The sequence below is a fragment of the Sinocyclocheilus grahami genome, unplaced genomic scaffold, assembly GCF_001515645.1.
Source record: "Sinocyclocheilus grahami isolate Dianchi unplaced genomic scaffold, SAMN03320097.WGS_v1.1 scaffold1010.1, whole genome shotgun sequence".
In the NCBI taxonomy this organism is placed as follows: Eukaryota; Metazoa; Chordata; class Actinopteri; order Cypriniformes; family Cyprinidae; genus Sinocyclocheilus; species Sinocyclocheilus grahami.
In genome coordinates, this window is record NW_015506189.1 from 312,338 (window position 1) to 332,965 (window position 20,628).

Sequence of the window (20,628 nt, forward strand, 5' to 3'; positions counted from 1 at the left end):
CATTTAGCCTTTCGTGGGGAATAAAGGAAGGGAAGGGGAAATTAGTGGCAGGACTGACGGTCCTCGGGGAAACAACACACACCGTAGTCAGACGGAGCACGTTTTAGGACAGTTGGTGAGGCGATGGCACTGGGAGAATCGCAATAAATTTGTAATGTTTTTGAAAAAAGTAGCCTATGCTTGCTACATTTATTTGATCACAAATATGATAAAAACAGTAACATTGTCATTTATTCCTGTGATGATACACTCTAAAAAATGCTGGGTTGTTTCAACCCAATGTTGGGTCAAATATGGACTAACCCAACTGTTGCTCATTTAAAAATGTAACCAAAATTTAACCCAACAGTTGGGTTAGTCCATATTTGACCCAACATTGGGTTGAAACAACCCAGCATTTTTTTAGAGTGTATACAGAACTTTCAGAATCATTACTACAGTCTTCGGTGTCTTGATGCTTTAGAAATTGTTCGAATAACAAACAAAACAGTTTTTATAATTATCAATGCTGAAAACAGTTGTGCTGCTTAAAATGTTCGTTTTCAGGATTTTTTTTTTTTTGATTAATAGAGAACAGCATTTATTTGAAACCGAAACCTTTTGTAACACGATAAATGTTTTTGCTGTCACTTTTGTTGCAATTTATTTAAAGAAATTTCTTTAAAAAATAAAATAAAAATCTTACTGACCCCCAACGTTTGAATGGTTGTGTATGTCTGGATCAATATTTCAACCAAAAATCAAAAGACAAATATTTGATGCTTATACAATAAAATAAAGCTTTTCTTTGTATTAAGATATTTTGCAAAGTAAGACAATTAAGCATAATTTCCCATATTGTCATTACATATGGGTGTTTTGATTTAGCTTTTTTCTTTTTGAATAATTCTTAGCATTTTAACTCTAAATACTTTTACTAGAGCTGTAATACTGCAGTGCAATACTATTATAATTGCTTATTTCTTTGCAAAACAGAAGTGAGAAAAAGATTTGTACATGTGTAGGGTTTGATGAAAACTTTCCATTCAGTACATATGACTGAATTCAGATGGTTTATGCACTTCATATCAACACTTTGGGTTTTGGGTTGCAAAAATGTTGTTAAAAGGCTTTGATAACTCTGTAAAAAATATCATAAGCCAATATCCTCACTGTTTGATTGTGACTATGCCATTTTAGATTTTAAGCCAAAATGCCCCACCATAGTGCATCAAACTGTCCTAAAACTGCTCGATGAACAACCTGGCTTTCAACAGATGCCCCATCTCAAATAGTTTCCCTCCATATTTGAGCCCCACTGTCCCCTCACCATCCTCATGTTGCCCCTCACCCTGATGCAGCCCGCTCAGATTGAGGGATGGGGGTCATCCAGAAAGGCTTGTGCAGCAGTTTGGGGCTCAGTGCTTTGTCTCCCTCATCATTGAACACATAAAAAACTAAAACATCACATTACAGATAAAAACAAAAGTACAAAACCAAAAAAACAACAACAGAAAAACAAAAACCATGATTCAATGAAACAGACAGAATTAAAGAGGCCGGGGAGTCCAGCCAGTCCGATAAGAGGGAGGCGGGGCAGGGGGGGCGTGTCTGCGGTGTGAGGGGAGGGGCTTGTCGGAGGGGGCGGGGGAGAGAGGGGGCACTTTAAAAGGGAGGCCGACCGGTTGGCTCTCCACGCTGGACTGTGATGGGAATGTGACAGGTCTGAAAGCCCAGGTAGAGGGGCAGCTCTTCGGCCTTTGAGGATGCTGTATAGGTCACACAAGAGAGAAGACAGGGTGAAAACCTCCCCTCAGCTCTCCCACCCCCAAAACATCCTATCTGTTACGGGACATTCACACACACAACGATTATATCACTGGAGGCTGCCAGTGGCTCTGCTTCACTGGTTCTGCCTTAATTAACCAAATGAGAAAAAAAAAATAATGTGCACGGTTATTATGATTATTATGGTAATCAGCACCAAAAGCAGGTTTTTCATTGAATCTTCTGCAAGAATCGTGATCACAATCAGAAAACACCACAGCCTGTCACTTTCTTAACTTCTAATCTAAGAAGAGTTTTGCGAATCCAGCCCCAGAATATTCATTAAAAGTCTGGCACACACATTTTCTTTTTTGTTAAAATCTAAATGTAATATTATAAACTGGGAAATTCTTAATGGTTCTGGTGGGGTGTCCATAGCTTCTAAAAAAAGTTAATCACAAATGCAATTTACTGGCTGTAAAAATAAGTTGGCATTATTATTTGGCAAGGTTTTTAAATTTCAGCAGTGCATACAGTAACTACGTAAATGTATTTGTAGTATACTTAGCATGAAGTAAATGTATTTAAAATGTATTTTAGTTTATTTTTCACTAGGGAACTGGTAACATTTATGTCTCAATCTTGTGCCTCACATCACTGCTCATTTGCATAAAGATGAACTTTTCTCAACGTTGCTGTATCGCTGGACACACCCACACCAGTTGCTGTCAATCACGTCGCTGGAAATCACCAACTGTCACTGTAAATAACTGACTTCTAGTTGCTGCAAACCGCTGTATGTGTGAACGTGTTGTAGCGACCTACCCTCCACCCCAGAAACATCCACCCACAGACAGTGTAAGGCTGGTACAGTCCTATAAGATCCTTGCTGCGAACCATCCTGCTTGAGACGAGCTCAATAAACATGCTTATTGGACAGGAGCTAAACCCTACTTCATCTGCTCTAATTGGACACGCTGCTCTTGGCATTGGGATGGGCTATTTGTCGCTGCTCAACTTAACACCGTGCCTTTGGGAGAAGCCAGTGTTAAACTGGCAGAATGCTGTTGGTAACATGATATTCATAATCGGCTTTTCTCAAGTGCTTTAATGAAGCCATACAGCTTGTGTGGAGTGGAAAGGACAGGGCTTTTGAGAGAGAGAGAGTGCTCTCATTATTCATATAAAAAGCCAGTAGAGCACTTAAAAGACAAATCATTTATGCAAACATTTCTTAAAAGGATTTCCCCCCCCTTTTTTGTGATGAGGGAGGACTTTTTATGACGCTAAATGGATTAAGTGGAAAATACTTGATGCATTGTTGTTTGCTCTTTTATATTATTGCCTATTACTTGCTTCAGTGACAGCAGAGGCTGGTGATGCTGGTGGCCCTAATGGGGGAAACCAGAGGCTTTTCGTTGGTGTAGGAGGGCAGGATTTGTATGTTGGGGGCTATTTAAGAGGAATGGCATAGGGTAGGGGTGGGTGGTATGACTCAAATCATACAATACAGCATGAGACTTTTTATATAATGTTACAGCAATATATTATGGTATACTTTATGAAAATGAAAGGTACTTCATCTTGTTGATATTTTCTCTTTTTATATGGAACTTCATGTACGCAAACAAAAAGATCAGGGGCCGGATTCACTAAATGTTATTAGGAATAACATTTGTCTAAAGAATAATGATAAAAATATTTTGCATTTACATACATTAGAATTAGAATTAATGAAAAGAAGGTTCTTAAAAAAAAAACTATTCCTTAAAATAGTTCACCCAAAAATAAAAATTACTAAAAAAATGTATGCATCCTCAGGCTATCCAAGATGTAGACAAGTTTGTTTCTGTATCAGAACAGATTTGGATAAATTTATCATTACGTCACTTGTTCACCAATGGATCCTCTGCAGTGAATGGGTGCCGTCAGAATGAGAGTCCAAACAGCTGATAAAAACATCACAATAATCCACAAGTAATCAACACTCCAGTCCATCAGTTAACATCTTGTGAAGTGAAAAGCTGTGTGTTTTTGAGAAACAAATCCATCATAAAAGCCTTTTATCTTTAAATCTTCTCTTCTGGCCAAAATACCAGTCCAATACCGTAATATGGTTTCCTCCATTGAAAAATTCCCATCCCCTGTTGTCCTCTCAAATCAAAATGTGTCCTAAGATCCGTTTCGAGAGTCCAAACAGCTGATAAAAACATCACAATAATCCACAAGTAATCAACACTCCAGTCCATCAGTTAACATCTTGTGAAGTGAAAAGCTGTGTGTTTTTGAGAAACAAATCCATCATAAAAGCCTTTTATCTTTAAATCTTCACTTCTGGCCAAAATACCAGTCCAATACCGTAATATGGTTTCCTCCATTGAAAAATTCCCATCCCCTGTTGTCCTCTCAAATCAAAATGTGTCCTAAGATCCGTTTTGGACTGTTTTCACTTTTAAACGGTGCCTGATCTGTGCATATTTCTCTTCTGATTCAGGCTTTTTCAGTGGAGAAAGCTATATTGTGGATAAGAGGACTCAAATTTAGCCGGAAGCAACAATTTGAAGTTAAAAGCGTCTTAATAATAGATTTGTTTCATGCAGCTTTTCACTTCACAAGATGTTAACTGATGGACTGGAGTGGTGTGGATCGATTGTGGATTATTGTGGGGTTTTTATCAGCTGTTTGGACTCTCATTCTGACGGCACCCATTCACTGCAGAGGATCCATTGGTGAGAAAGTGACGTAATGCTACATTTCTCCAAATCTGTTCTGAAGAAACAAACCCATCAGCATCTTAGATGGGACAAGGGTGAATACATTTTCAGCGAATTTTCATTTTTGGTGAAATATTCTTGTGGAATTTGAAACCCTCAAATGTAAGATATTTAATGAGAGTGCAGGAAAGATGGAGCGCAAATGAATGCAACTGACTATCTTGAGACAGGGTCTTTAGAAAACCAAGTGCTGAATGGCAGTCAAACCAGTTAAATAACAGCATGCATGCTTATTATGATTATGGTAATCTGCAGGCAGTGCCAAAAGATGTCCTTTGAGGTGTTTTTCATTGAGTTGATTATTGAGTCTTCTGTATGAATCACCATACAATCAGATGACACCACAGCCTGTCTTCTCAGGATGTTCGGTCCCACTTTATATTAAGTGGCCTTAATTACTATATACTTAAAAAAATAAGTACAATGTACTTATTCTTTTCATGTAGCATTGCAAAACATGCAAGTAACCCTAAACCAAACCCTAATCCCAACCCTAACCATATAGTAAGTACATGCAGTTAATTAATTTTACTTAGTACTTAAATGTATAATTACACTGTAATAAAGACACATTAAAATTAAGTGTAACCCAAAACACTTTTGCTGCTATGAGATGGTTAAGGTTAGGGACAGGTTTGGTGGCATGGATACGTTTTTAGGGTGGGTTATGTTGTAAGGGATGGGTCGACAGTGTAATCATACATGTTCAATATTCTTACAAACTTCTTAGAATTTATCTTAAGTAATTGTAACTTTTTTAAAGATTTTTGTGATTCCAGCCCCAGATTATTCATATATGAGCCTAGCACAAAACATTTTAAAATACACTGAAATTTTAAAAGCAATATTATAAAATTTTAGGGTGGGTTATGTTGTAAGGGATGGGTCGACAGTGTAATCATAAATGTTCAATATTCTTACAACCTTCTTAGAATTTATCTTAAGTAATTGTAACTTTTTAAAAGATTTTTGTGATTCCAGCCCCAGATTATTCATATATGAGCCTAGCACAAAACATTTTAAAATACACTGAAATTTTAAAAGCAATATTATAAAATGGATAGTACAGACCCCAGAGTCTGACCATGCATGAGTTTCGCTAGGTTGAGATGTTGATCGGCAGCCATAAACAATCAAACTTGCTTCAAATAGTGCAACTTCAGTTTTAGGTTTTGTATTTTTACCCCATATTTCTATATAGCACATGTAAATAAGGTAAAACAGATACATTTACAAAATGTCACATGGCATGAATGGTCATAACTCCCAACCCTAGTGTACAGCCATGTAAGGGATGAGCGTCCACAGCCCATGCTGAAGGAGGTTCTGGGACCTGGGGGGGTGTCTGTGTAGTGAGACAGGTGTAGCTATGCTTACCTAAAACCCCGCTGGAGTCGATAGGATACTCCAGAATGGAGGTGGCGGGGGCCAGTGTGTAGGGGTACTCATAGGGCGTCGCATAAATCAGGCCCGACTCCGGACCAGGCTGCATTAGGGTGGCAGCTGCTGGGTGGGCCGAGCCGTTGGGCATGACGGTCTGGATCTGGCGGATGAGGGGCATAATGGTGTGCCCTGCGGGCGTAGGCGTACGCAAGACTGTGGGCGGCAGGACAGGTGCTGGGCCGGTGATGATCCGTGGTGCCTGGGCGCTCGCTGCAAGAGAGAATGCAAGGGAAGCTGCGGTGAGCGGAAAAATGCGAGGGTAGGGGTGAATGAAGATGGGTGGGGTCGGGACAAAAAAACACAAAAACCGTTAGTACCATGCAAAGGCAAACACTGGACACAGAGCATGACAGCGATGCTATTTAGCTATTCATTAGTAAACAAGGCAGGGGAGGAGCCAGTGCATTCAAACAACACACTCCTGCAGTTCTACAGCGCTTCAGTATTATTTACTGAAGCAGCAAAGCGAAGAGGAGGATGTCACAACATTCGGTCAATTAAGGAAGCATTGTTTTCACAGAAAAGGTAGCAGTGCATGTTCTCTATTCTTTCAGCTCATTAGCTGCTCTTTGGATGTATGTGCTAATTCTGGATCACAATAACGATACACTTGTCAGAGCATTCATCAGGGAATCAGGGTTACTTGAGAGAGGATTACTGAGAGCTGCGGGTACAAAGGCCTCCAACAATACTGTCTCTGTTTGCTTGAGAGGAGGTGGCGGCTTACGTGATTTGATATTGGCGTCTCTGTAGGTGCCGTTAAGAATGGCCAGTTCCATCAGTTGCATCTTCTTTAGACTGTCCTCGCCTTCAGCCTGTCGGTGTAAAGAAACACGCAAAGATGTCAAAAACAGATGTGCACACACACAACACGCTACTGCTACTATTCACACTGCAGTTAGTGTTTGTTTTTTCTCTCACACATAAATTTGTCCGATGCATTACAAGCACAGTGTCTGTTGTATATACTTAATGTCTATTCTTTCTCTAATGTGGCGGTAATAAACCTCAGTACTCAAGGGAGTGGTACAGTTTCCTTCAAATGTTTGAGCCATTAAAGGTAGGTAGCTATAAACATGTTGACAGTTTAAATAACATTAAGTATTCTGCTCTGCCACGAAAATAGACAAAGAGAAAACGAATCATAAAGACAGACATCGACCTGCAGTAACAAGCACTAAGAACGTGTGTACTGACACACTGCGGAACACAACAATGTGTGAAATCAAGCTTGCAGATAGCATAGATCCCACGTGAAAAAGTGTGTTTAATTGTACTGAATGTGCACTTGTAGTAGTGTACTTCAAACCTTAAAAGTGCATAAAAAATACTGTAATATTAATGAAATATTAACAAATCTTAGAGTACATTTTCATGACTGTGCTTCTTGGATACACTTTTAAAAAGTGCACTTAGCAATAATGCCTAAAGTTACTTTTAAATCATTATGTTTTAATAATCGTGTCATGCTTTAATAAGTACACTTTGATTTGTTGACTAACTTACTAAAGCACTTGATTTTAAATTTAACCGTAGTGTTATTCAATATTACATTTAGTTATCAATGTTATATATTAAGTTTTATGTACTAAATTGCAACTTCATCATACAAATGTGCAATTGCAAATTTATTTAAATACATGACTGACATGTTTCAATACAAATGAGGTTAAAGTATATTTTAGTTTACCATAAATGCTTGCCAGTACATTTCAGTACTACACTTTAATCATATTTCAATGACAAGAAGTAATGATCAATTAACAATTAACCTCACACACCTGAAAGTAATAGACAGGTGTGTAGGAAAACAAACCAAACCAAGGCCAAATACAAAACATACTCAAAAGTCCCACGCACTATCAATGCTTGCACACACACACAAGTCTTTATTAACAACGTTTTTGTCCTATGACCTTCATCAGGTATATCAATGAAATTAATTATGAAATGACATATAAAAGTTGTAGTTAAGTCCTAGTTACGTGGGTCAAAAAACACTCTAAATTGAATTGCATTAATATAAATGTTAACTATCACCCATTTTCATTTAATTGCAATTAATAGGCAATTAAGTAATTACATTGTTCACAATTATATTCTTTTAAAGTATACTATTTCTGTAATATATATATATATACTGTATATACATTTTCTAAGTATGCTAAAACACACTAATTCTATAATTCACACTGCAGCTTTTTTCCTGTTCAAATCTAACAAAATCTCTCATTTAAAGTCCCACAAAAGTTTATTTCATTTTCGGCACTGGGGACTAAGGCCAGAAATATACTCTACACAAGTATAGCAAGATAAATGGTCTGTTGTACTTGTACATACTTAATGTGTGTTCTTGCTCTACTGTGGCGGTAATAAACCTCAGTAGTACTCAAGGGAGTGATAGAGTTTCCTTCAAATGTCTGTGCCATTAAAACAGATGTGTTATTAGCTAGCTAGCTACGAACATGTTGATCATTTAAATAACAGTGCTCAGCCAGATTTTCTCCAAACTACTGATCTGCCCATGGCAAAAGACAACTGAAAGAGAAAACTAATCGCAGAAGACGACTTACATTAATGCCTGATATAAGCACTAAGAATGCATACTTGTGATGCATTATGAATTGCATTCAGACACTTTTTGAAGCGTAAATGCGTGAAATCGAGCTTGCATAACAAGCATTTGAATTTACAAAAAATGCACATTTTAATGTTTCAGACAACTAATAAGTAGTGAAGATGAACTACTGTACATTGCCTAGAAGCGTGACAGTAGCTCCGCTGTTTTCAAAATAACGTCGCTTTCCCAGCTATTTCCACTCATCACTCCATAGCATTTACAGAATTCCCTGCATAGTATTTCATGTCATCTGTTTAGCTAAATGATTTTTCAAATAGCTAACTACAGTTAACCAACTTCACCTTTTAAAGCTGGAATGAAACAAAAATTGCAGTTGTGTTTTTGTCCTTTTGTGATGTATATCTTTGTGGAACGGCTTCTCGAATGAAAAAAGTGACTTGATTTAGTCCATTATGAATTGCACGGATTAATAATTTGTAATAATAACTGGAACATTCCATTAAAAAATAAGAACTAGTCAATTCTCAAGTTATTTGCCTAGACTCACTATTGCTCTGAATAGTAACAAAAATTCTGCCAAAACAATTGTTACACTTAATTTAATTTAAATATGACTGCAGTAAATATATATATATATATATATATATATATATACACGAAAACGTAAGGGCGGCGTTTTCAGATTTATCCACTCTGGGACCCGGTTTAAAAAAATATCGGTTTCAGTCTCCCAAAACGCCGGATCCTTCTGGACGAAACGCCTATACTATACAAAATGTATGCGTATACAGCTAAACGCGTCTCGGTGTGGACGGGGCCTTATATAATTTCACTGTCTTTGTTGTATTGCAAATGTATCCAAATGTAACATGTTTTTCTGTATGGTCAGGAAAAAAAGTACAAATACAATACATAAAATAAAATAAACAATAAATTGTAGCATGCTCATTTGTACTATGAAACAACACTAGAAGAAAGGGACAATGCATGCCATGTCTCTCACATCATGTCTGAATTCGGAGAGATCAGAGCTGCCCAGCATTCACTCCCTCAGTCTCAGTCTCTATCCCGTGTGGAGATGAGTTACAGTAAGAGAGATGTATTTACAGCCCTGCAGCGCTGCAGCGCTGCTCCTCTAAGGGGCCGGTCCCCTGCACCCTCCCGTCACCACTGAAATGCTGCCCGCTTCCTGTGTATCTAAATATCAATACTTTATTAAGTCAAGAGCCTGCTGATGAATAGAGCGGGACAGAGCTGTTATAAATCACTCTCTGTCTTTATTTAATCAGCCTAATGTGCTCTGTCCTTGAGAAGCAGGCCTCTGAGGGAGCCTCGCTGCACATTCACTTATCAGAACCTGAGAACGAGGTGAGAAAGTTTGGGGAGGTGGCCTACATAGAAGAACTTATGAAAGTTATGAAGTTATGAAATATATATGTTATTTCTTACTGTGTTGTTGTTTTGATCTACAGTACTTCGTCCTGGTGAGCAGACATGCTTTATTAGCGATGACAGATGATGGGACCGCAGGAGGCTATATCTCTTGTTTTGAAAGCTCCAGGAGGGTGAAGCGAGCTTGGTCTCATGGATAAAAGAGAGTATTTAATGGCTTGGCATAGCGTCGGATAAGAGCGTTTGATTCTGCAGGACAGCTGAATAATTTAATAAGGTTTTTGTCAATTTTGTATTAAAGCTAGTGGTTCTAACTATTGTAAGACTGATCAAATAATGTGAGCAGATATTGTTAAAGGGATAGTTCAAACTAAATACAAATTTAACGAGTTTCTTTCCTCTGTTGAAGAAAATGGTATAATTGAAGAGTTGCTGGTCCCCATTGACTTTCATAGTTTGAAAAAATACTATTGAAATCAACGGGGACCAGAAACTGTGAACACATTTTTCATAATATCTTCTTTGGTGTTCAGCAGAAGACTGAAATGCAGGTTTAGGTCAACTTGAGGGTAAGCAAATGATGCCCGAATTGTCATTGTTGGGTGAACTATTGTGCTTTCATCACATTGGAAATGGAAGGTTGAGTCAACCGAATTGCATTGTGGGATTCGGTATTTCATCAAGTGTGCTGTACACCACACATTTGACAAATACAGTACTGCAATAGGTCATGCATACAGTAAATCTGTGTACTGCACATGGTATACATACTGCATTCTGCAGAAATAGTGGGAGTAGTATGATAGGCCTGCTTTTTTGAACAAATTTGGATTACTATGTGTACTATTTCATCAGTGTGCAGTATGTATATTGTGCACAGTATGGGGATTTTGCCTATCCACTACCATTCAAGATTTTGGGGTTGGTAATATTTTTTTCACGTTTCTAGAAGAAGTCTCTTATGTTCACCAAGGCTGCATTTATTTAAACAAAAAAACAAACAGAAAAACAGAAATATTATTCAAATTTAAAAGAACTGTTTTCTAATTGTATATATTTTCAAATGTAATTTATTCCTGTGCTGGGGTAAACTGGATTACTGCAATCTTCAGTGTCACATGATGCTTCAGAAATCATTCTGATATGATGATTTACTGCACAAGAAACATTTCTTACTATTATCAATGCTGAAAACAGTTGTGCTGCTTCATATTTTCAGTACATCATTTATTTGAAATAGAAATCTTTTGCAACATTATAAATGTCTCTACTGTCAATATTGATCAGTTTAATGCATCCTTGCTGAATATAAGTATTACAAAATTAATACTTTTGAATGGTAGTGGCCAAAAATGCAGCAGTAAAACAAGAGCACACTGCAAGGAATACTGTATCCCACAATGCAATACACTCAACTTCCAGAACGTCTGTTTTATAATGTGATGAATGAACCACATTATCCAATATCCATTTGATTGGCATGACAAAAATATGACAAAATTAGACATTTTTACACATTATTACAGTTAATACATTGATATTTTATCTTGTTTCGAATAAGACTTCTAAATAAACAACAGTAGGCAGTACACTAACAGTAGGCAGTACATGTAAAGTATGCAGTAGGCAACACTAGAATTCCATTCGGAACACAAGCAACGTTCCAAGCTTGCAGTATCAGGTATGTGCCAGTGCGAGGTGCTGTGATGTCATTAAAGCGTTCAGTGAAGACTCAGGCTGGGATCTGTAGGGATGCTAACCTTCTCAGACGGTAATTTAAAAACCAGTCCGTATCATTACCCACACAAGCTAGTCCTGTTCAGCAGCAGATATACAGCGAGCTGCATTTATTGTGAATTTTTCAATCTGTCATGCTTTGGCCGCCCATCCGTTTTTGACCTACAAATCAAAAAGTGTTTTCCGGCTTCGCGGGGTTCAATACTGATGACATCACTCGGTTTTTCACACTTGCTGGTAATGTATTTCAGCACATCTGACAATCTTTCTCTCTTTCTGCACCAAGCCACAATCGTTTCTATGACACTCTGCGTTTTCCTGGCCTCTTCCTCTCCGCTGTCCTTCTTTCATCCACACGTCTCTGCCTTCATCTCTCGCTCTCCTTCTGTGACAGCGTTGCCTTGGGCCCTTCCTGCTCACATTGTGCACCGCACTGCACGCTGACAGAACAAAGGGTCTCTCTCTGCACCAGTGTTAATGCGCGGGTATCTGCGTGCGGATGCTTCAAGCAAACGCCGATGGACCTGATCTCAGTGTAATATAAAGAGGGCCCCGGGAGGGCAAACTGCTAAATCCAATTCTCATTTGGCCACTGGGTTCTGAATGATTTTGCTACTGAGTTTTGCAATTTCTCCCATTCATATTTTTTACAAGTGGCCCGTTTCCTGTATGTGGCTGGTAAACTTTAAACCTTTGTTTCTGCACAGTGATTTTATGTAGTGTTATATCATATGAGCTTGACTACTTACAAATGTGGTTTGAGTGATCTGATCAAAATCTTTTACACCTATATTACTGTTCAAAAGTTTGGGGTCAGATAGATTTTTTTAATGTTTTTAAAAGAACCATTAATTTGATAATACAGAAAAATACAGGGAAAAAACTGATGTTGTGAAACATTATTATAACTTAAAATAGCTTGTTATGGAAGCCGGTTTCAGCCATGGAATAACAAATAAATAAAAAAGGTAATTGTGACTTTTTTTCTCGCAATTCTGAGTTTATATCTCACAGTTCTGTTTTTTTTCTCACAATTTTCAGAACCTGTAAATTTATAAACTTAGAATTCTGAGATATAAACTCACAATTTTAAGCAACCATTAATTTGATAATACAGAAAAATACAGGGAAAAAACTGATGTTGTGAAACATTATTATAACTTAAAATAGCTTGTTATGGAAGCCGGTTTCAGCCATGGAATAACAAATAAATAAAAAAGGTAATTGTGACTTTTTATCTCACACTTCAGACTTTTTTTCTCGCAATTCTGAGTTTATATCTCACAGTTCTGTTTTTTTTCTCACAATTTTCAGAACCTATAAATTTATAAACTTAGAATTCTGAGATATAAACTCACAATTTTAAGCAGAAAAGTCATAACTGTGAGATATAAACTCACAATTTTAAGCAGAAAAGTCATAACTGTGAGATATAAACTCGCAATTGCAGGAAACAATGATCAGAATTGTGAGAGAAAAATTTCACTATCTTTTAAATTTTGTAAGTATGTATGCATTTAATTATTTATTGATATAACATTTTCACAATTATTTATTTTTCAACTCTCTCTCTTTCTTTTAATTCTGTTGCAGAAACAGGTTTCCATAGTATAAACTCACAATTTTAAGCAGAAAAGTCATAACTGTGAGATATAAACTCGCAATTGCAGGAAAAAATGGTCAGAATAGTGAGAAAAATGTCACTATCTTTTACATTTTTTAAGTATGTATGCATTTAATTATTTATTGATATAACATTTTCACAATTATATATTTTTCAACTCTCTCTCTTTCTTTTAATTCTGTTGCAGAATCAGGTTTCCATAGTTTTTTTTAACACAATGCAAAATATAATTAATTACTTCTTTGGTAAAGCTGAATTTTCAGCATCATTACTCCAGTCTTAGTGTCACATGATGCTTCAGAAATCATTCTAATATGCTGATTTGCTGCTCAAGAAACATTTTAAAAAAATATTATCAATGCTGAAAGCAGTTGTGCTGTCTAATGATTTGTTTCAGTATTTTTCAGTATTTTCTGATTAATTTAATGTATCGTTGTTGAATTAAAGTATTGGTAACACTTTAGCATAGAGACCAATTCTCACTATTAACTAGTTGCTTATTAGCATGCTAATTATTAACATATTGGCTGCTTATTAGTACTTATAAAGCACATACTCTACATCCCTAATCCTACCTAATACCTAAATTTAACAACTACCTTACTAACTATTAATAAGCAGCAAATTAGGAGTTTATTGAGGCAAAAGTCATAGTTATTGGTTTGTTAATGGTGAGAATTGGACCTTAAAATAAAGTGTGACCAAAATATAAATTTCTTTAAAAAATATTCACTGACTGCATGAGTGTGCTCAGGTCAGGCAGCGTAATATGCTTTCAAGGTCTGCTTGCATAAAGAGGAATCACTCTGGAGCTATTCAGACTGGGATCACAATGACCTTTAGAACACAATGCCTGCCAGCCTACAACTTTCCATCACGGCCTGTCAGGTCTACCCCTTCATCTCCTCCCCTCGCTCTCTCAAGCTCCGCTCCAAACCTAGTAGCTGCCCTGCTTTCTACAGACTACAGGTAGCTGTCTCTTAAAGGGCCGGTCACACTGACAGCCGTTAAACCACTGGATGTCACAGAGTGTCTGTGCTCTTGGTTGCTACTTAACTGTATCACTATATTAACTGTTTTGCAGTTCATTTGCATGAAGTTGAACTCAACTTTGTTTAACTTTGTTGCATCGCCAACGGTCGTTGTCGCTCATCTCGCTGGAAATCCTGAACTCTCATTAAAATGAATGAATGCAGGTTGCTTTGTCTCTGTGCAAACCTCTGGCAGTGTGAACGCCCCTTCCTAACTGAAATGGATCTTTATAAGTGACTGATTTGAAGTGCTCTACATAGGCAACAACAAACAGCACACCTCCAATGCAATGACGCTCACTGGAGACTCAACCAGGAATTCATTCCAATAGAATTTGATATTAATTGAATGCCAAGTTGGCAACAATGTGATACTCTAAGCATACAAATACAGAGCACTCACAAATACTGAATAAAAGTTATGATTTTGAAATATTTCTGAATATTAAAAAAGTCTCTTATGCTCACCAAGGCTGTATTTATTTGATCAAAAAATACAGTAAATATTGTAATATGTAACAATATGTTAAAATAACATTTTCAATTGTAATATATTTTAAAAAGTAATTTATTCCTGTGATGCAAAGCTGAATTTTCCTAATACTCTAACCATAATTAGGTGCTTTTACATTTCTAAAAAGAAATAACACTGTATTCACATATTTATATCAAGCACTTATAACCACACATAATACCTAAACAAATAATTTATATAATATCATTGAGGTAATACATAAACACTTTTATACAGCATCAAAAGGAAGAAAATACTACTACTTCTAGTAATCGTAAATAAATAAATAAATAAATAAATTCAAAGGGCGGGAAATCACTGTCGAAAATGCTTAATTTCAAATCATGAAAACTAGCTGAAATAAAATATTTTTTTACATTTTATTTTATTTCAGCTAATTTTTATTTATTTCTGATAATGAATTTTGTATGGTTTTTAATTTTAGGTAATGTTTATTTTTAGTTAACATTTATTTGTTGAAGTATAATTAATATTTATTTATTTATTTATCTATTGTTTGTTTGTTTTATTTAACTATAATCCTGCCATTAAGTGACTTTATTTCTTCTTTGGAACACACACACAAAAAATAATAATATATATATATATATAATTTTTATTTTATTTTTCAGGATTCTTTGATGAATAGAAAGTTCAAAAGACCAGCCTATATTTGAAATAGGATTTACATATAGCCTATAAATATATATAAATCTATTAATGTCTTTACTGTCACTTTTGATCAGTTTAATGCGTCCTTGTTGAATGATATAATTAATTTCAAAAATGCATTCTGGGATTGACCTCACCATGAAGCATGCAATAATGCCTTTGAATCATATTGCTTCCTACCTTCTAAAAAGAGTCTTTGGACACTGAATTCACATATGACACCTTAACATGTTGTCAAGATATTCAGCTATGGCTTTGGACTAGTTTATATCCCTATTTTTTTTATAATTTACCCTCTTCCTCCACATTGTTTCTTTCTGTAGCCGTTTTTCTTTTCTGAATGTAGATCGATGGATTTGTTGTGTGCGTGTTGAGTTGAATAGCTCTTGTCTGAAGGTCCTTCGGCCTTTCACTTTCTTTTCTTTTAGATGTCATTTTCTGTTTTTTGTTGCTACTGTCATCTGCACTGTGGACACGCAGCTAACTTCCCGCTCTCTCTCAAACCACTTAAAGTGATTGCTTTCTTTCTAACAACACAAAGTATGATCCAATTTGATACTTTCAAGTGCTTTATTCTGTTACACGCTTTATCTTATTAGTAGGATTTCTCAAAGGCAAGGACATAAACCAAACCTGTCAAACACAGTTCAGACCATCATTGGTCGAACGGGAAGCCTGAAGGACAGAGGAGTGATATAATTGTCTGAAGGAGGACGGGAGGACCTGGCGAGTGAAAACCGGACGCTAGCGCTCCAAGAATGAGTCCCACTCACGGCGCACACAGCTGCTCTCTTACAACACACAAACACGGACGTTTGGCTTCCAGCCACGCCTCATCCCCTCGCCAGGCCTTCCTGTCTCTCTGTATCGCACCGGAACCCACTGATTTATCTCACCCCATCCCTCAACACTACAACTACAGGCCCTCTTCCTCACAGACTCCTTCCAGACATAAACTTCACAAAAACTGAGTGTGTTTACATGTACAACAAACTTGATAACTATGAAAAGTCAGTCATTTTTAAGCATTTACGGTACATGCAAATCAATATACCAACAGCACAAGTAAACAAATCACAAGACATCATACGGTTTTTTTTACATCGACATGAACACACTAATTAAGCTGACAGATTTAGTGAACGCTCCCCCTGCCTTCTATTGGTCGGTTAAAGAGATAGCCTCACCCCAATCTCCTGCTACTGGTTGAGTCTATGTTGCTGGGTCAGGCTGGTCAGGATGGTTTGACCTTTCGTGCAGTAACGCTGCCTGGCTTTCTGACATCAAGAACAAACTAAAAATCAGCTGTGAGTTTGACTGTTTCACAGCTGCACATATGATAGATCCTCCCCACAGAGACATAAAGACAACCATAACACACAACACATATTTCCTGCTTGCTTTCACACGCTTACACACACATTCACAGATACAGTCATTGTGAAGATTAAAACTGCTTTATGAGAATAATTACAGCTTAATCCAATATTTATGTTGAGCCTGCTTGCCATACCTCTTGTAATTGGCTTGCTGATGTGATGAGCACTTGTTAATTGAGAAGAAAATTAATTAAGAATATCATATACTGACACAAACAGACAGAAGCACATGAGACTGTCCATTCCCTTGGACAAAAAGTACTGTGGAGGAATTGAATGGTTACTATATTAATATACAATGGTATTTATATTGGACTCCAAGCAACCCACAGAATTACCATGGAACATGTCTAAAAAAATCTATGGTACTTCCTAGGAACAAAAAGTACCACTGTAATACCAAGGTTTTTTGGACATGGTATGATGGTACTACCAAAGTATATTGAAAAATTTTAATGTCATGGTATATTTTAAAGTACCAGAGTATTACCATGTAATACAGTAAACACAGTTGGAAACACAATGCATTACCATGGTAATATATCCAAAAACATGGTACTTGGTACATGGTAAATTATAATAGTTAAAATAATATTTATAAAGTATATTTACAAGTAATAATATTTTACTATATTACTGTATTTTCTATCAAATAAATCTAGCCTTAGTGAGTATAAGAGACTTCTTTCAAAAACAATAACAAATCTTTCTGATGTCATGAATCTGGTCATTGGTTTTCCATCTGCTCGCCACCAGATGTTGCCTTCCAGTTACATTGACTCTCGCACTACACAAACTGTTGCATGTCACCTGACTACATTTCCCATCATCCATTGCACTGATTCGACACACAGCTGCAACCAATCAAACACCCTACATAAGCCATGGACTTCCTCTTCCTCACTGCCGAGTATTGTTTGCGCATATCGCTACATCTGTCATAGCAACATTACGGAGCCATCCTATACTATATGCCGAGTTTGCCTAGTTTCTAGTCTTGGTCTGTTTCGCCTGTTTAGTCTAGTCGTGGTTTTGGATATCTTGCCTGTCTTTGGATTATTCTCTTGCCCTGCTCTGTTTGGACTCTGTTTGACCCTCGCCTGAACTATTGCCTGTGTTTCGGATTACCCATTTGGATTACCCTGTTTGGACATTGTTCACCGGAGAATGACCTCGCCTGTTTACCGGACTACTCTTTTGTCTTGCCCATGATATGCCTGCATGATATGCCATTGTCCGACCCTTGCTTGTTTTGTAATCATGTTGTAAATAAAGCTCTGCAGATGGATACGCATGCCTCTTGTCTCGTTCGCCCCGTAACATCTGACTGCAAACCTTTGAACGGTAGTGTACTAAACAATTAACATATTTATGTACCATGGTATTTACATAGTATTACAAAGTACCTTCAAGAACATCGTGGTACATAGATAGACTTTCAGAAGACTACCTAAACAAGTACCATGGATAATATGTAACTTTAATTAAATTAAATTAAATTAATTTTTAATTTAATTTAATTGATTTTTTTGGACATTTAACATGGTATTTCCATAAGTATTATATATACACCATGGTATATATGCTATACATCAATATGCTATACCATGGTGTGACCATTTAATGAGTTCAAGTTCTTTTTCTCAATAAAAAAATACAGTTCTACCATAGTACATGTCCAAAAAAAACAATGGTAATACTATAGTAGTCTTTTTTAGTGCCAAATCCGACTGTGAATACATCAGCTATGCCTAATTGACATTTGCAGCCTCCACTAAAACTTCAGGGTAAATTTAGGCACATAAATGAGTGCAAAGATCATGAGCTCTATTCTTTGTCTGAACACCCGCAGGTTAAAATTAGACTGCAGGTTAATTAGGTAAGAGGCAGGGAAGTAGCCTTTCCTGGATGTGAGGGAAAATACTCAGGGTCACAATGGCCCAAGAGGGAGTGAGCGAGAGAGATAGACTTCTGTATGAGACAGTATGTGAACATGCATGAATTCAGCTGCAAACCTGTGGGAGTCTTAGACAGTTTCCTGCACATGAGGTTTCATGTTAATTGGCTTTGAGAGAGGGAAGTAGTGCAAGTGTCCCTGGTGCCAAAACTCTGCGTATGTGTCTGCGTCTGTGTGCATACAAATGCAGGCTCTGTCGAATAAAATTCTCATCTGTTCTGTGGCCCATAAACAACACTCTAAGCAGACAGGATGTATTAGGAGTATTAGACGATAGAGTTCACACACAGACGTGCAGTCTAGTTCAAGAGTAAATGAAGACAAAACAGTGTGTTAATTTACTCCAATCCTGTTCGCATGATTTGGAAGTGTAATAAAGGTATGAGATGACAGGTAACGTAATACGCTTCTCAATCAAGTGCAATAATAGCCCTAATATTTAAAACTTTTATTCAGAATTTGTCATTTTAATCAATCTGCCTTGCTTGGAAAAACAAACATGAGCACATTTGATCAAGCTAAGCATTTCTGGACATTTACTGGACTGTGAAGGACAGTGAAAAGGAAATTAAAAGGAGACTATCTAGGAGAACAGGATTTTCTTTTAGAACAAAGTTGAATAAAAGAGTATGCAAACATATTGTAATGTTAGTAACACAAAACGTTCTCCTAATTCCATTATACCATTTACTGAAACTAAGCTGTAAAAACAAGTTGTTCTGTATTGACGCCTCAAAGTACACTAATGAGTCCATGTTCACAAAACGTCTACATCTAAATGTCGAGCAGCTTGCAAATGAATACTAGCAACTAGCGGTATAATGACTTTACAGTATTAAAAACGGTCTGTTTAATTCTGAGGATCAATGAGAGGGTGGAACCTATTATGTAAAACTAAATTAAATAACCTTGACTAACATAAGTAGACTTCAGGAAAAGAAATGCTAGAATATGGCCCTTTTTGGCCATCCAAACAGTTGACGGTAGCCACTGACATCCATAGTATTTTTTTAGTACTTTTTTTTATTTTTTTTTTTTTACATATTATGGAAGTCATCGACTATTTGGTTACCACCATTCTTCAAAATATCTTCTTTTGTGTTGAACAGAAGAAGGAACCTCGCACAGGTTTGGAACAACTTGATGGCGAGTACATTTTTTTTTGTGACTATACCTTTAAAGTCTGTATGAAATGCTATATGCTACTCATTTTACTTGGTAAAATAGTAATAACATAGTATTTTGTTTAGTATTTATTTTAAAGTACCAGAGTATTACCATGTGATACCATCACAGTAAGCACAATAGCAAACTCAATGCATTACCATGGTAATATATCCAAAACAATGCACTTAAATATATTCACTACCATTCAAAATTTAATACTTTCAAGTAATAATATTCTACAATATTACTGTTTTACACAATATTACTATTTTACTGTTTTTTTTAATTAAATAAATGTAGACTTCTTTCAAAAACAGTGTAAAATCTTTCTGACTGCAAACCTTGAACGGTAGTGTACAGTGGAACTAAACAATTGCTATATTTATGTACCATGGTATGCATGAATATAGTACATAGTAAACAAGTACTGTGGATAATATGTTACTATGTACTATTATTATATCATTTTATTTGATTTATTTTTGGACATTTAACATGGTACCATGTAAATACCATGGTATCCCAACACTAACCATAGTTTAATCACAGTATTTGTAATAAAACTCTGGTTATACAAGTTGTAATCAATACGCCAAAAATATGGTTACTAC

General features: G+C 36.5%; 1 protein-coding gene across 2 annotated transcripts in view; it reads right to left on the reverse strand.

Annotated features, from left to right (window-relative positions):
- Window positions 1-1,310: 1,310 nt before the first annotated feature.
- The window catches only part of LOC107565601 (protein quaking-like), a 70,371-nt gene continuing 51,053 nt past the window's right edge, over window positions 1,311-20,628 (reverse strand). Inside the window, exons 4-6 of one of the 2 annotated variants that reach the window (XM_016250863.1) lie at window positions 6,691-6,778; window positions 5,898-6,173; window positions 1,311-1,748 (exon numbers count right to left, since the gene is read on the reverse strand). In XM_016250863.1, coding sequence (XP_016106349.1) covers window positions 1,645-1,748; window positions 5,898-6,173; window positions 6,691-6,778 — 468 coding nt within the window. In that variant the 3' untranslated portion in view covers window positions 1,311-1,644. Of the gene's footprint in view, window positions 1,749-5,897; window positions 6,198-6,690; window positions 6,779-20,628 lie in introns of both variants that reach the window. The other variant, XM_016250862.1, reaches the window with a different exon arrangement.